The sequence below is a fragment of the Scyliorhinus torazame genome, chromosome 29, assembly GCF_047496885.1.
Source record: "Scyliorhinus torazame isolate Kashiwa2021f chromosome 29, sScyTor2.1, whole genome shotgun sequence".
In the NCBI taxonomy this organism is placed as follows: domain Eukaryota; kingdom Metazoa; phylum Chordata; class Chondrichthyes; order Carcharhiniformes; family Scyliorhinidae; genus Scyliorhinus; species Scyliorhinus torazame.
The window spans coordinates 36,542,588-36,558,347 of NC_092735.1; the positions used below are offsets into that span (position 1 = coordinate 36,542,588).

General features: G+C 45.4%; 1 protein-coding gene across 7 annotated transcripts in view; it reads right to left on the reverse strand.

Moving 5' to 3' along the window:
* LOC140404059 (trinucleotide repeat-containing gene 6B protein-like) overlaps positions 1-15,760 on the reverse strand; it is a 235,842-nt gene that overhangs the window by 166,524 nt on the left and 53,558 nt on the right. For 4 of the 7 annotated variants that reach the window (XM_072492420.1, XM_072492415.1, XM_072492421.1 and 1 more), the window contains 2 exons: positions 7,408-7,476; positions 3,384-3,454 (listed from right to left, as the gene is read on the reverse strand). In XM_072492420.1, coding sequence (XP_072348521.1) covers positions 3,384-3,454; positions 7,408-7,476 — 140 coding nt within the window. Of the gene's footprint in view, positions 1-3,383; positions 3,455-7,407; positions 7,477-8,228; positions 8,301-15,760 lie in introns of those variants that run through there. The other 3 variants (XM_072492419.1, XM_072492416.1, XM_072492417.1) reach the window with 2 other exon arrangements.

Here is a 15,760-nt window from a genome sequence, read left to right on the forward strand (position 1 = left end):
CATTGCCTGGCACTTGTGTGACACAATGTTACTTGCCACTTGTCATTCCAGCCTGGATGATGTCCACATCATGCTGCGTTTGGTTGCAAATGGTGCTGAACACTGCAGTCATCCGTGAATACCCCCACTTCTGATCTTATGATGGAAGGAAGGTTTTTGATGAAAACACTGAAGATGGTTTGTCCTAGGACTCTACTCTACCATTTGGAACATCTATGAACTAAGAGTCTTGCAAGAAAGGCCTTGTTAAACACCCTGAGGCCTTGAGTTTGTACAGCACAATACAGAAGCAATCACGGAGTGGAATTTCACTCTACTGATCAAGGAAACAAGTAAAATCAAATAATAATTACAACTGGATATGTAGTAAAAGGGCTCCGTCCAGGAGTCCTTTTCTAGTATTATTTCAACAGCTATACACCATTTGAAATGAAATGAAATGAAAATCGCTTATTGTCACAAGTAGGCTTCAAATGAAGTTACTGTGAAAAGCCCCTAGTCGCCACATTCCGGCGCCTGTTCGGGGAAGCTGGTACGGGAATTGAACCGTGCTGCTGGCCTGCCTTGGTTGCTTTCAAAGCCAGCGATTTAGTCCTGTGCTAAACCAGCCCCAATTTATTACTTGGTTACCAGTTTTCCATATATTCTGAGGATATTAAGGTATACGGAGTGGAAGACACATGCCACAATGGTAGAACAGGTTTGATTGTTAATGATCAACTTCTGTTCCTCTGTTCCCGCTATTTAAAAGAGGAAGGAGGGAGTAAACAGTGAATTTTAGCCCAGTTAGCCTAACAGCAGCTGTAGGAAAAACACTAGAGTCAATTATAAAGGATGCAATAACAGGTACTTAGAAAATATCAACAGGATTTGGAGGATTTTAGGAAAATTGGATTATAAATGTTTTGGGCAATTTAAGGGTTTATAAGCCTGGGGTTAGAGTAAACCTCTTTTTTTTAAAAAAGGATTGTTTGGCAAGTACTGGGAGCTTTTAACAGCCGGAAGGTGAAATTGACCGGAGGAATGTGTTTTTCAGTCTGGGCTAACACACTATGGTTTGACTGGGGACAGTCCCTGGAGAGTTAATGTGCTTTCAATCCCTGGAATGTTAATTTGTTTTTCAGCTCGGGGAGATGATGTCAGCGCTAGATGGAGCTAAGCGAGAGAGAAGCATTTTTGAAAAAGCTTTTGGAGAGAAGAGTTGACGTCTGATCTGGTAACCCTTGTTTTTTTTAAGACAATAAAAGGTAGTTTTCTTTCCCAGTAGAATAATTTTTTAAAAAGAGTATTAATATTTTTATGCAGATCGGTCTTGTCTGAAGACAAGGGAGCGGCTGTAACAACCCAGTTAAAACAGCTATTTGAAGATATTCAGCTAGAGTCTGCAGGGGTTCTAACCTGGGCCCAAATCTGTTCTGCAAAGCAAGTATTACTCTACGTCCTGCTGATTTTTAAGCTGGATTGAGATCTATAAGTTCAATTTCTTGTTGTTTAATGGGGAATTGAATGTTGATAGGGGGCATTTTAAGTGGTTCATTTAGGGTGTGAAGTTAAAGAGTTTAATATTGCATTCATTATAAAGTTTTGTTTTAAAATACAAAAGTCCTATGGATCACTCCTGGAGGGAATCATTCTGTCTGCACAGTCTTACAAAATAAACTAAAACATTGGGGTTTCAGTCCAGTACCCTGTCCACTGCTGCGGTCTGGTCTGACATCATATTAGAATAGTCAACATGGATTCTTGAAAAGGAAATCATGTTTGACAAATCTATTTGAATGTCTCGAGTATGTAATTAGTAGATGAGGTGCACTTGAATTTTCAGAAAGCCTTTGATAAAATCCCACTTAAGAGGTCAGTGTGCAAAATTAATGCAAATGGAATGGGATCTATTGGATTGGGAATTGGCCATCAGACAAGAAGCAGAGAGTAGGACTAAATGGGTCTTTTTGGTGTGCCAGGCAATGAATAATGGCGTTCCTTAGGGATCAATGCTACACAATATACATCAAAGATTTGAATAAGGGAAACAAATGTAATATTTCCAAGTTTGCTGATGTGACAAAACGTGGTGGGAAAGCTAGTGGTGATGAGGATGTTAAGAGGCTGAAAAAAGATTTAGACAACTTACTGATTAGCAAATACACGGCAGATGCAGTATAATATGGATAAACATGAAGTTAGGACGGAGAAACATAATTTAAATGGTGATAGATTGGGAAACGTTGATTTACAAAGAGGCCTGGATATCCAAGTACACTTGTCACTGAAAGCAAGCAAGCAGGTACAGGAAGCAGTCAGAAAGGCAACTGATAGTCAGTTGGCCTTCATTTCAAGAAGACTGGAGTACAAGAGCAAGGATGTCTTACTGCAGTTCTACAGGTTAGGTGGATTAGTCATACTAAATTGCACCTTAGTGTCCAAGGATGTGCAGATTTGGTGGGATTATAAGGTTGCGGGGATAAGACGGGGGGAGTGGAGCTATGTGGGGTGTTCTTTCGGAGGGTTGGTGCAGACACGATGGGCCGAATGGCCTCCTTCTGCACTGTAGGGATTCTATGGAAATAATACAGGTCTTTGGTGAGACCATACCTGGAGTAATGTGTGCAGTTTTAGTCTCCTTATCTAAGAAATGATATACTTGCTAGAGAGACACACTGATTCCTGGGATGGCAGGATTGTCGTATTCATCTGAATTTAAAAGAACGAGAGGGAACCTAACTGAAACATGTAAAGTTCTGACATTGCTGGATAGTCTGGATGCAGGGATGTTATTTCGGGGGGGGGGAGACAAGGAGTTGCAATCTCAGGGTATGGAGTAGGCCACTTAGAGGAGAAATTTCTTCACTCAGAGTGTGGTGAACCTATGGAATTCTCTACCACAGAAGGCTGTGGAGACCAAACCACTAATAGAGGTCTCTAAAGGTGTCAAAAGTCACAGGGAGAGCACAGGAGCATGGCACTGTGAGGATCAGCCATGATCATGTTGAATGGGGGAGCAGGCTCAAAAGGCCACCTGGCCTACTTCTGTTCCTATTTCCTACGTTTCTAATACATCATATTTATCATGAATGACTGTTCTAAAGTTACATCCTGAATTCTGTCTGTGAATCTTCCCAGAGGCTGATGGTGGGACAGGAACGGTGCGCACCGGCGGCAAGGTAAAATTCCCACCGTTCGTCCATACTGTTGGACTGACAGCCTCGATAGCTCACATCCAAAAGTAAACAACCCCAACAACAAACACTCATGGCATCAACATTTAGGATGGTTCAAAATGAAGCCACCTGAAGATATGATGCTTTTCTTCAGAGGCAGCTTGGTAGTAAATGAATTGTAATAATCCAACTGACAGTCAACCACCTTGGTTGTTCATTACTCACTGCTTGCTCTCTTCGATGGGAGATTCAGATGTGTCATTGCGTTCATCTCGGGTAAGATCTTCACATTCCGCCTGCAACAGAAATAGGGAAGAGTGAACAAGATTAACAGAAAAGAGCCTGTCCAAACTTTATCCATATAATTTTCTTCATCAAGGTCCCCCTTAAATAACCTTCACTGTAGATCGTAACACTTAAGTTCAGCCCCTTTACTGCAGGGATCTTATTTTCAGTTTTTTCTCAGTAACTTGTCTGACAAAAAGACATTTCTGGGATTGATTCACCAATGATCTATCCCCCTCAATGACACTTTTGTGTTTCTACTCTGCGGAAAGCTTAAAGAAAAGAGAAAACTGCTGATCCAACAATCTTACTGCACCGTGATGCACCTTCCAAACCACTGCTCTACTCCCTGTGGCTGTCACTTCAATCCCTGTTTACTAAACTCCGCTCCCATAATAAAAGTACCCTCCATCTAAGTGAAAGTCAGTAATTACTAGTTACTGGCATACAGAATTTATAAATAGAAGGTGGAGAGTACAAAAGCAAAGAGCTTATGATGAACCTTTATTGTCATGACCCTCTTCGCTCGTGTTGGGTCAATTCCAACCCCACTTGACCTGGAGTCACAACACACATGAAATTAGATGGGTTTTTTTAAAAACACCCGAGGACCTTGGCTGAGCCCAATAAATTGCAGTCACCTAGTTTGTAAATTTAACATAAATAACCTTTTATTATTTAATGGTAAAATATTTAAACTGACAAAAGTTTAACTGACTACCTAATCCCCCTTACCCAACCCACCCCATTGTACAGAGACAACATAGAAAGCGTGGTGGAGAGGGAAGAAAAATTATAATAAAGTAAAAAAATGATAAAAGATCTCCGATGCACTATGATGGTTTTCAGCTGAGGTCTTTCAGGAGTTCAAGCTTTCGCTTCAATCTTTCTTCCCTCTAAGCTTTAGGGGGTTTTCTCTGGCAAGGCTGCCCACTTTCTATGTAGGAGAGAGAGAGCGCACGAGATAGTGGGCAATCCCACTACAGCCAAAATGCAAGATCTATTAATTAACTTCACTGAAGTGAACAGAGATGGTGGATTGACAATGGAACAATGTAGACAGATCATGACTTCAGCAAGGCTCGGATGCTTTATGTTCTCTCAGTATGCTTTGCACAATCACGGGGGAAAGTCATGAACAAAGCATCAATCAATATCACAGGCCAGCTCTCGTTATTTGGATTTCCTACTGATCTTTGAACAATGCTACAAAAAAGGCTTAGTTTTATGTTGAAGACTGGAGTGCACTTCCTCTCATATGTACATGCACAAAAAAAAATTTAATTTCCAAGAGAAATTACAGACTCAATTACAAAAGTGTGGAAGGCCATTAGTATACTTACAGCCAGTCACAAAAGAATTATGGAGCAGGAAATGATAACTTATCTCGAACTGCAATAATATAGAATGTACACAAATTTAGTGTCCCACATGAAGAGTTTCCTGTTGGGTAACATGTTCCAGCTGTCTGTATTCATAGTCAACATCAGGATTTCACCTCCTCCCAATAAACCCCCTCTCCTGCATCATCACTGCTATTAAAGAAATAGGGTGAGGTAATTAATGGTATATAATCTCCTCTCTCCCGTCCCCTTGAATCCCACCCATTCCCACTGATCACAAGTCACACAGTGGCAATTAAGATAGGCAGTTACATTGCACTAGTACTGGCCTCAGTAAATTGCCAGATTCATGATCCACCCACGTTAGTAAATATGACAATTTTATTTTGGGGGCTATTTGCTGGCTGTGCAAGCTCCATCCATGTGTCGGGTACAATACTAGCACAGCACAAAACTCAACATATAGAAATAGTTTATTTAGCAAGTGTAGGCTATCTAGTTCAGAATCCATGTCTCACCAGAACTAGAACTCTAACTACCCCTATTCATCCTCAAATACCACTGTATTATATCTCAAGTGCAAAATATTATATAGCTTATATTGAGCTTAGCATTCTAACAACCTAATTCCGACTTCTCTTGCATTGCATTTACAGACAAATTACTTGTTTATTATGTGCCAAAAGATCTGTTCAGAGACCTGGGGCGGGATGCTCCCCTACCCAGCGGGGCGGGTGGTCCCGGCGGGATGGAGAAGCGTGAACCACTCCGGCGTCAGGCCGCCCCAAAGGTGCGGAGATCCGCACCTTTAGGGGCCAAGCCCTCACCTTGAGGGGCGAGCCCCATGCCGGAGTGGTTGGTGCGCCGCCAGCCGGCGGGAAAGGCCTTTGGCGCCACGCCAGCCGGGGCCAAAAGGACTTCGCCGGGCGGCGGAAGTCTGCACATGCGCGGAAGCGTCAGCGGCTGCTAACGTCATCCCCGCGCATGCACAGAGGGGTGTCTCCTCCGCATCGGCCATGGTGAAGACTGTGGCCGAGGCAGAGGGAAAAGAGTGCCCCTGTGGCACAGGCCCGGCCACGGATCGGTGGGCCCCAATCGCGGGCCAGACCACCGTGGGGGCACCCCCAGGGCCAGATCACCCCACGCCCCCCCCAGGACCCCGGAGCCCGCCCGCGCTGCCTAATCCCGCCGGGGAGAGAGGTGGTTTGATCCTCGCCGGAGGGACAGGCATTCCAGCAGCGGGACTTCGGCCCATCGCGGGCCGGAGAATCGCCGGGGGGGAGGCTCGCCGACTGGCGTGGCGCGATTCCCGCCCCCGGCGAATATCCGATGCCGGAGAATTCGACAACCGGCGGGGGCGGGATTCACGCCAGCCCCCGGCGATTCTCCGACCCGGCCCGGGGGGGGGGGGGGGGGGGGGGGATCCCGCCCCTGAAGAGGTATATCAAAAGCAGTTAATAGGATGAAAGGACTGAAATCACAAGAGCTGCAAGCACTCCACGGGTATGCTGGAAGTACAGCAGGTGCTCCCACTGCACCTTAATGCTCTAAATCAGACGAGAAAGCCCACTGAAATGGTCCAATCTAAGTGTTGTCGAGTTATGGAATACTCTCCCAAATTAGTGTCAGTTGAAGCTCTGCACCTTTACTATTTTGACGCGCCTAATTCAGACTTGTTAAACCAGACCATTACAGCAGCGGTTCCCAAACTGCCTTCTTCGGTCCACTGATTCCTGGCAATCCAGCCTTCAACCCCCCCCCCCACCAACCCCCCCCCCACCAACCCCCCACCCCCAACCCCCCAACCCCCCCCCCCCCCCCCCACCCCTCCACACTCCCCCCCCCCCCCCCCCGGTACCTCCATCCCATTTGTGTTTTGTATTTACTGTTTGTGGGGCGGCACGTGGCGCAGTGGTTAGCACTGCTGCATCACGAACTGAGGACCCAGATTCTATGCCGGCTCCGGGTCACTGCCCGTGTGGAGTTTGCACATTCTCCCAGTGTCTGCGTGGGTCTCACCCCCCAAAGATGTGCACGGTAGGTGAATTGGCCACACTAATTTGCCCCTTAATTGGGAACAAAAATTAATTGGGTACTCTAAATTTGTTTTAAAAGTATTTACTGTTTAGTCTTTTTGAATTCCAAAGGGCTTGGAGGTTCTTAGCGCTGTTACCTCATCGATAGTTAAAGTCAAAATCAGAACATAAACATTTATTGGTACCAACAGCTCCTGTTTTACACACAGTAATAGAAGTTTATATATTGCCCAGAGTTTCTGTGATACGCTTCAAGATACCACAAAAACAAAGCGGGAACACCTTGCACCTTGCTGGGAGGGGCTGGTGAATTAGATTAGGGAAAATCCTCTACTGATGGTACCCTGTACAATTTCATCAACCCTTTTTGTTTTCCCAGCAGCCAGTTTCCCAGGACACATGTAATTACAGCCATCCACTACATCCTACTGTTATGCCATTCTATACCAAAAAACAGAACAGCATGAAAGCTGAAATCTATTCTAAACTTTACAAAGCAATAATGTAACAGCAGAATTGAACTACTGGAGTTCAGTTCCTCTAGAAAGAAAAGCCTCAGGTACATCTGTGACAGGAATGTCCTACCCGAATCTCCGTCTTGACATTCTGTTCCTTGGTCAGTATGTGCAGCTCCTCTGTCATCTTCTCCATCTCCTGGAAACAGGAGAATATCAGTCATTTCTGATTGTTCAAAAAGCAAAGTAACAGACCAGGGCCCATAGGTTCGACCACCACCAAGGTGGAACAGTTAGAGTCAAGACAGAGATGCCACTGTAAAAGTGGTTACAGGAAGGGAAAAGGGAGGGAGAGAGGAAACGCATGCAGAAGAAGAAGTAAGAGACAGGGAAAAAGATGATAAGTAGACCAGGTGAGATCTGGCAGCAACCACAAGACACTGAACCATCATCAGGTAATAAAATATTCAAAGAGGTGCTGATGGCACTAACCCCACAGATCCATGATCTATAGTCTGCTGGTTAAATTATTAAGTTGGTTTAGCACAGTGGGCTAAATAACTGGCTTGTAATGAGGAATTGAACTAAAGAAAAGAGCATTAGACTGGGATGACCAGTTAGGATAGTGTGGAGGTATACCCTAATATAGGAAAGCAGGAGATTAGGATAGTGCATTTATAGACATTAATTCGGGTTGCAGGGAGTGAACAAAGGGATGGGTAACTATTAGGACCGGTTCTTTTCACAAAGGTTGCTGGGAGAAAGAGGCCCAGGGAGGAGGAATGTATAGTGGGTCTATCAGGATCAATGGTTGTGAAGGTCAGCTTATATGGCCAGGTCAAGGAATGTGTGAGAAAGACCTATTCTAAACTTTACAAAGCAATAATGTAACAGCAGAATTGAACTACTGGAGTTCAGCTGCTATGAGAATCCTGTATTTGTCACCGTTACCTTATTTGGTCGTGGATATGTGAAACTCGATGCTCATTCCAAGTGTGTGTGAAACCAGGTGCTGTGCTTCTTTTGTCTCACTCGCTCTGGAAGTTTCAAAAGACATGTGTCTCCTGCCTTTTATCAGAGTGAGTGGAGCTTGCAAGCTATTTGAAAAATAAAATAAATCAATACCTACAATCCGACTTAGCCATTGACTGAGACCAGACTGGAGCCAAGAAGAACTCAATATCGTCATTTGGTGGCAGCGGTGGGATTTCTAGGACAAATTCCCGACTATCCGCGAAATCAGAATTAAACCAGCCTTGGACGGAGAGAGGGGAAATGGGCCCACGGTGTGAGTAGATTATAAAGGACCACGTCGGTTTTCCCCTGCCTCATAGTCCAAACTGGGTTTGGTCACTCGCCTATGGTCGGGTAAGATCGTTCGACGAAATCAAAGGTCAGTCTGGCAGATTAAAAAACAATTTCAGTCGATGTAGGTATGGCTGAGGTACGTTAAACGGGAATTGAGGGAATATCGGGCGATAATTCAATTAGCAATTGAGGCAATATCGCTGTGATAGTTCAGTTCCGTGCATGTGGGTTGAAAATTAAAATTGGTTGTATTGAATTATACTTTAATTCGGTTAAGGTCTTTAACGGGTTGAGGGAATGTCACAGAGACAATTCAGTTAAGTCCACTGATGGAATGTTCTGGAGACAATTCAATTCCGTACAATTAGAATTGACTAAAGTTGGATTTTGTTAGGGGGAGATATGTCTTAGGAGTGAAAAAGTTGGGAGATGAATGGCCACTAGGGGGAACCAGAGACTTGGAAAATTCAGAACAGTATCGGAAAAGAGAAAAAAAAACAATGTGTTGTGTGTAAATTCAAAGTTTATTGTCCAGTTGGGTGAGATGAAAGAAAGTATAATGCTTTAAATTCCTTTTGTTTGAGTGGAGATCTCGGTGGATGAATGAGTATGTGTGTTTAATAAGAATTTGTGAACTTTCTCTGGTATACCTAGTTTTTAAAATGTGTTTTGCAAAACGAAGTTGCACATCAATTAGGAGGGATACACGGCAGTTAAAGTGAGATTTAAAACGGGGTAAGTATTTGAAAGTTATTTAGAAAACCAGTAATAATGATTAACATTGTGGAAGTTGTTTAGAGCACAATTCTCGGGAAGTAAACAAAAAGCAAAATCAAAATGTATAAATTGGGAAAGATGGGAAATCATTCTTTTAAACCCTGCCTTAATGTTTATTCATAACATTAAAAAGGGACAGAAACTAGATAAATCAGTTAGCAGAACAGAATTGGGAAATGCTTGGGTGGTATATACGGATGGTAGTAAAGTTAAGGAGGACGAAGAAGAAGCCAGATGGGCATCCATTTTTTTTTTTTAATTCAGGAAAGAAAATGGTGGAGAAACAGGGAGTAAATAAACAGAGAGTAGCATAGAAAAAACTGAGACACCGATGGAAGAATGGTCATTAGAGTATGCAGGCCCTCTTTTTCCAAGGAGCAGCAAAAGTAATTTGTACTTTTTAAATCAAAGCTGATAGCAGCACGGGGGACATTGAATTAGAGAATCAGTGGCATCTGGAGCAAAGGAATTGTATCAGAACTAAAACATCCGACCCAATTCAATAATAAGAGGGATTATTATAATCCATAAGCAACCTATCGGCAGCAAACGAAGAAACGTAATCAGTAAGGAGTTGAGAATATGGGATGATAGGTCACGGGCTGTTATTAATGGACCCCAGTTTAAAATGATTCATTGTCAACATAATGAAACATCATGTCAAGGATGTGGCACATTTTGTAGCCCAGTAGTTTGGACAAGGAGTAATCATATGAGACCTAGGAGAATGGCAGATATAGAGCATTCAGGTGAGTTGATATTGCATTTAGAACGTCAGAAATGGGAAACTGCTTCGGCTCCCAGGGAAATTTGGGGAATTCGGTTTGTCATGATTGTTTTGTGAAACATCAGGCAACACTGATGATTGAAGTTGTGACCACAAGATAGATTTTGACCATGGGATGGTGTGATAATGATAAATTGTAATTACGACAGAGAAAACCAAGCTGACGACGAAGCGATTGGGAAAAGATGTGCAGGATTGTGGAGAAGTGACAAACTTGTGGTACCAATTAGTGAGAGAGTACGTAGTTTAAGAGATGTTGGGATGACCCGGGGACGTAAAATTAGCCTAACCGTGTTTAAAGACTGTATCACTGCAATGATGCCGTGCCACAGGATGGATCATATCCCCAAACCGCTCGGACAAGGGAAAAGGAATGTTTGGTTGTGAGTGGCAGGGGATAACTGCACTTACTAGTATTATGAAATCAGTGGAGCGGGATGCCAGGGAATTGAAACCTGTTAGCAGCATCGATAGGACAGATGATAAAGTGAAAATGTCATGGTTGGAAATTACTTTCAAACAAATCCGGTCGTAATCAAAATTAAAAGTAATTAAAGTAAATGCAGTAGCACTATCCGACATGTATCAGGGACAGTTTCGACCCGCTTGGATCACTGAGTTAGCAAAAGAGGAGTTTGAGATTCTTCAAGTCTCACTCAGGGGTGCAACGATAGGAGGAGGAGACCTAACAGGCCTTAATCGTATGATGTACGTCAATGACGAGAAAAACAAAAAAAAAGGGAATTAAATGGAAATCCGGAAGTCCTGGAGAGGGCACTTCTGGAACATCCAAACAAGAATAGAAAGATACAAGTTAAGAAATAGGGCCCTCTCCGCCTTTGACCTGTTCATTTGGATTGGATTGGATTTGTTTATTGTCACGTGTACCGAGGTACAGTGAAAAGTATTTTTCTGCGAGCAGCTCAACAGATCATTAAGTACATGGGAAGAAAAGGGTATAAAAGTAAATACATAATAGGGCAACACAACATATACAATGTAACTACATAAGCATCGGCATCGAATGAAGCATACAGGGTGTAGTGTTAATGAGGTCAGTCCATAAGAGGGTCATTTAGGAGTCTGGTAACAGCGGGGAAGAAGCTGTTTTTGAGTCTGTTCGTGCGTGTTCTCAGACTTCTGTATCTCCTGCCCGATGGAAGAAGTTGGAAGAGTGAGTAAGCCGGGTGGGAGGGATCTTTGATTAAGCTGCCCGCTTTCCCCAGGCAGCGGGAGGTGTAGATGGAGTCAATGGATGGGAGGCAGGTTTGTGTGATGGACTGGGCAGTGTTCACGACTCTCTGAAGTTTCTTGCGGTCCTGGGCCGAGCAGTTGCCATACCAGGCTGTGATGCAGCCCGATAGGATGCTTTCTATGGTACATCTGTAAAAGTTGGTACGGGTTAATGTGGACATGCCGAATTTCCTTCATTTCCTGAGGAAGTATAGGCGCTGTTGTGCTTTCTTGGTGGTAGTGGTGAACGTGGGTGGACCAGGACAGATTTTTGGAGATGTGCACCCCTAGGAATTTGAAATGGCTAACCATCTCCACCTCGACCCCATTGATGCTGACAGGGGTGTGTACAGTACTTTGCTTCCTGAAGTCAATGACCAGCTCTTTAGTTTTGCTGGCATTGAGGGAGAGATTGTTGTCGCTACACCACTCCACTAGGTTCTCTATCTCCCGCCTGTATTCGGACTCGTCGTTATTCGAGATCCGGCCCACTATGATCGTATCGTCAGCAAACTTGTAGATGGAGTTGGAACCAAGTTTTGCCACGCAGTCGTGTGTGTACAGGGAGTAGAGTAGGGGGCTAAGTACGCAGCCTTGTGGGGCCCCGGTGTTGAGGACAATTGTGGAGGAGGTGTTGTTGTTCATTCTTACTGATTGTGGTCTGTTGGTCAGAAAATCGAGGATCCAGTTGCAGAGTGGGGAGCCAAGTCCTAGGTTTTGGAGCTTTGATATGAGCTTGGCTGGGATTATGGTGTTGAAGGCGGAGCTGTAGTCAATAAATAGGAGTCTGATGTAGGGGTCCTTGTTTTCGAGATGTTCTAGGGATGAATGTAGGGCCAGGGAAATGGTGTCTGATGTGGACCGGTTGCAGTGGTATGCGAATTGCAGTGGATCAAGGCGTTCTGGGAGTATGGAGGTGATGCGCTTCATGATCAACCTCTCGAAGCACTTCATTACGACTGAAGTCAGGGCCACTGCACGGTAGTCATTGAGGCACGTTGCCTGGTTCTTCTTTGGTACCGGTATGATGATGGTCTTCTTGAAGCAGGTGGGGACCTCGGAGTGGAGTCGGGACAGGTTAAAGATGTCCTCGAACACCTCTGCCAGCTGGTCCGCGCAGGCTCTGAGTGCACGACCAGGGATCCCGTCCGGGCCCGTCGCCTTCCGAGGGTTCACTTTCAGAAAGGCCAATCTGACTTCGGAAGCTGTGATGGTGGGTATGGGTGAATTATGGGCTGCTGGAGCACTCGACAACGGATTGTTGGTTACCTGCTCGAACCGAGCATAGAATGCACTGAGTTCATTGGGGAGGGGTGCGCTGCTGCCAGAGATACTGTTCGGCTTCGCTTTGTAGCCCGTTATGTTGTTTAGTCCTTGCCACAACCGCCGAGAGTCTGTCTGTGACTCTAGCTTGGTTTGATATTCTCTCTTGGCATCTCGGATGGCTTTGCGGAGGTCGTACCTGGATTTCTTGTATAGGTCAGGGTCATCTAACTTGAACGCCTCAGATCTGTCCTTCAGTAGGGAGTCAATCTCGCGATTGAGCCATGGTTTTCGGTTGGGGAACGTATGTACTGCTTTCTTTGGCACGCAGTCGTCCACACATTTGCTGACGGTGGTGGCATACTCATTTAAGTTGGTCGCTGAGTTCTGAATTATGGACCAGTCCACTGTCTCTAAGCAGTCACGTAAGAGCTCTTCTGTCTCCTCGGACCAGCACTGCACAACCTTCTTAGCTGGATTCTCCCGCTTGAGTTTCTGCTTGTATGCCGGGAGAAGGAACACCGTCTTATGGTCTGATTTCCCAAAGTGCAGTCGGGGGATGGAACGGTAGGCGCCCTTGATTTTTGAATAGCAGTGGTCAAGAGTGTTGTCGCCCCTGGTGGGACAGGAGATGTGCTGGTGGAATTTTGGCAGTACATTCTTGAGGTTGGCCTTGTTGAAGTCTCCGGCCACGATGAACAAGGCATCCGGGTGTTCAGTTTCGTAGTTGTTTATAACTGTGTATAGTTCGTCCAGTGCCTTCCTCACTTCTGCCTGGGGTGGGATGTAGACCGCTGTGATAATGGAAGTGAACTCACGTGGAAGATAATATGGACAGCACTTCACTGTCAGGTATTCCAGGTCTGGGAGCAGTAGGTCGCCAGGGTCGTCACATCCAAGCACCAGGAGGAGTTGATGAGGAGGCACACCCCTCCACCCTTCGCTTGCCTGATGATGCCGTGCAGTCCGCTCGGTGAATTGAGAAGCCTTCAGGTTGTATGGCACAGTCTGGTGAGGCGGGGGTGAGCCATGTCTCTGTGAAACAGAGTACACAGCAGTCTCTTACTTCCCTCTGAGAGGCAAGTCTGGCGTTAAGTTCATCCAGCTTGTTTTCGATCGCTTGGACGTTTGCCAGGAGTATGCTGGGGATTATGCTTACCAGGGGTAAGCCATGGGGTACGGGCCTCTGGCACGGAGTCTGTCCCTGTTGCTCAGAAGGGAAGGGGGAGAGGAGCAGAGCATTAGTAATTGGGGACTCTATAGTCAGGGGCACAGATAGGAGATTTTGTGGGAGCGTGAGAGACTCACGTTTGGTATGTTGCCTCCCAGGTGCAAGGGTACGTGATGTCTCGGATCGTGTTTTCCGGGTCCTTAGGGGGGAGGGGGAGCAGCCCCAAGTCGTGGTCCACATTGGCACCAACGACATAGGTAGGAAAGGGGACAAGGATGTCAGGCAGGCTTTCAGGGAGCTAGGATGGAAGCTCAGAACTAGAACAAACAGAGTTGTTATCTCTGGGTTGTTGCCCGTGCCACGTGATAGTGAGATGAGGAATAGGGAGAGAGAGCATTTAAACATGTGGCTACAGGGATGGTGCAGGCGGGAGGGTTTCAGATTTTTGGATAACTGGGGCTCTTTCTGGGGAAGGTGGGACCTCTACAGACAGGATGGTCTACATCTGAACCTGAGGGGCACAAATATCCTGGGGGGGAGATTTGTTAGTGCTCTTTGGGGGGGTTTAAACTAATGCAGCAGGGGCATGGGAACCTGGATTGTAGTTTTAGGGTAAGGGAGAATGAGAGTATAGAGGTCAGGAGCACAGATTTGACGTCGCAGGAGGGGGCCAGCGTTCAGGTAGGTGGTTTGAAGTGTGTCTACTTCAATGCCAGGAGTATACGAAACAAGGTAGGGGAACTGGCAGCGTGGGTTGGTACCTGGGACTTCGATGTTGTGGCCATTTCGGAGACATGGATAGAGCAGGGACAGGAATGGATGTTGCAGGTTCCGGGGTTTAGGTGTTTTAGTAAGCTCAGAGAAGGAGGCAAAAGAGGGGGAGGTGTGGCGCTGCTAGTCAAGAGCAGTATTACGGTGGCGGAGAGGATGCTAGATGGGGGACTCTTCTTCCGAGGTAGTATTGGCTGAAGTTAGAAACAGGAAAGGAGAGGTCACCCTGTTGGGAGTTTTTTATAGGCCTCCTAATAGTTCTAGGGATGTAGAGGAAAGGATGGCGAAGATGATTCTGGATATGAGCGAAAGTAACAGGGTAGTTATTATGGGAGACTTTAACTTTCCAAATATTGACTGGAAAATATATAGTTTGAGTACAATAGATGGGTCGTTTTTTGTACAGTGTGTGCAGGAGGGTTTCCTGAAACAATATGTTGACAGGCCAACAAGAGGCAAGGCCACGTTGGATTTGGTTTTGGGTAATGAACCAGGCCAGGTGTTGGATTTGGAGGTAGGAGAGCACTTTGGGGACAGTGACCACAATTCGGTGACGTTTACGTTAATGATGGAAAGGGATAAGTATACACCGCAGGGCAAGAGTTATAGCTGGGGGAAGGGCAATTATGATGCCATTAGACGTGACTTGGGGGGGATAAGGTGGAGAAGTAGGCTGCAAGTGTTGGGCACACTGGATAAGTGGGGCTTGTTCAAGGATCAGCTACTGCGTGTTCTTGATAAGTATGTACCGGTCAGACAGGGAGGAAGGCGTCGAGCGAGGGAACCGTGGTTTACCAAGGAAGTGGAATCTCTTGTTAAGAGGAAGAAGAAGGCCTATGTGAAGATGAAGTGTGAAGTTTCGGTTGGGGCGATGGATAGTTACAAGGTAGCGAGGAAGGATCTAAAGAGAGAGCTAAGACGAGCAAGGAGGGGACATGAGAAGTATTTGGCAGGAAGGATCAAGGAAAACCCAAAAGCTTTCTATAGGTATGTCAGGAATAAGCGAATGACTAGGGAAAGAGTAGGACCAGTCAAGGACAGGGATGGGAAATTGTGTGTGGAGTCTGAAGAGATAGGCGAGATACTAAATGAATATTTTTCGTCAGTATTCACTCAGGAAAAAGATAATGTTGTGGAGGAGAATGCTGAGCCCCAGGCTAATAGAATAGATGG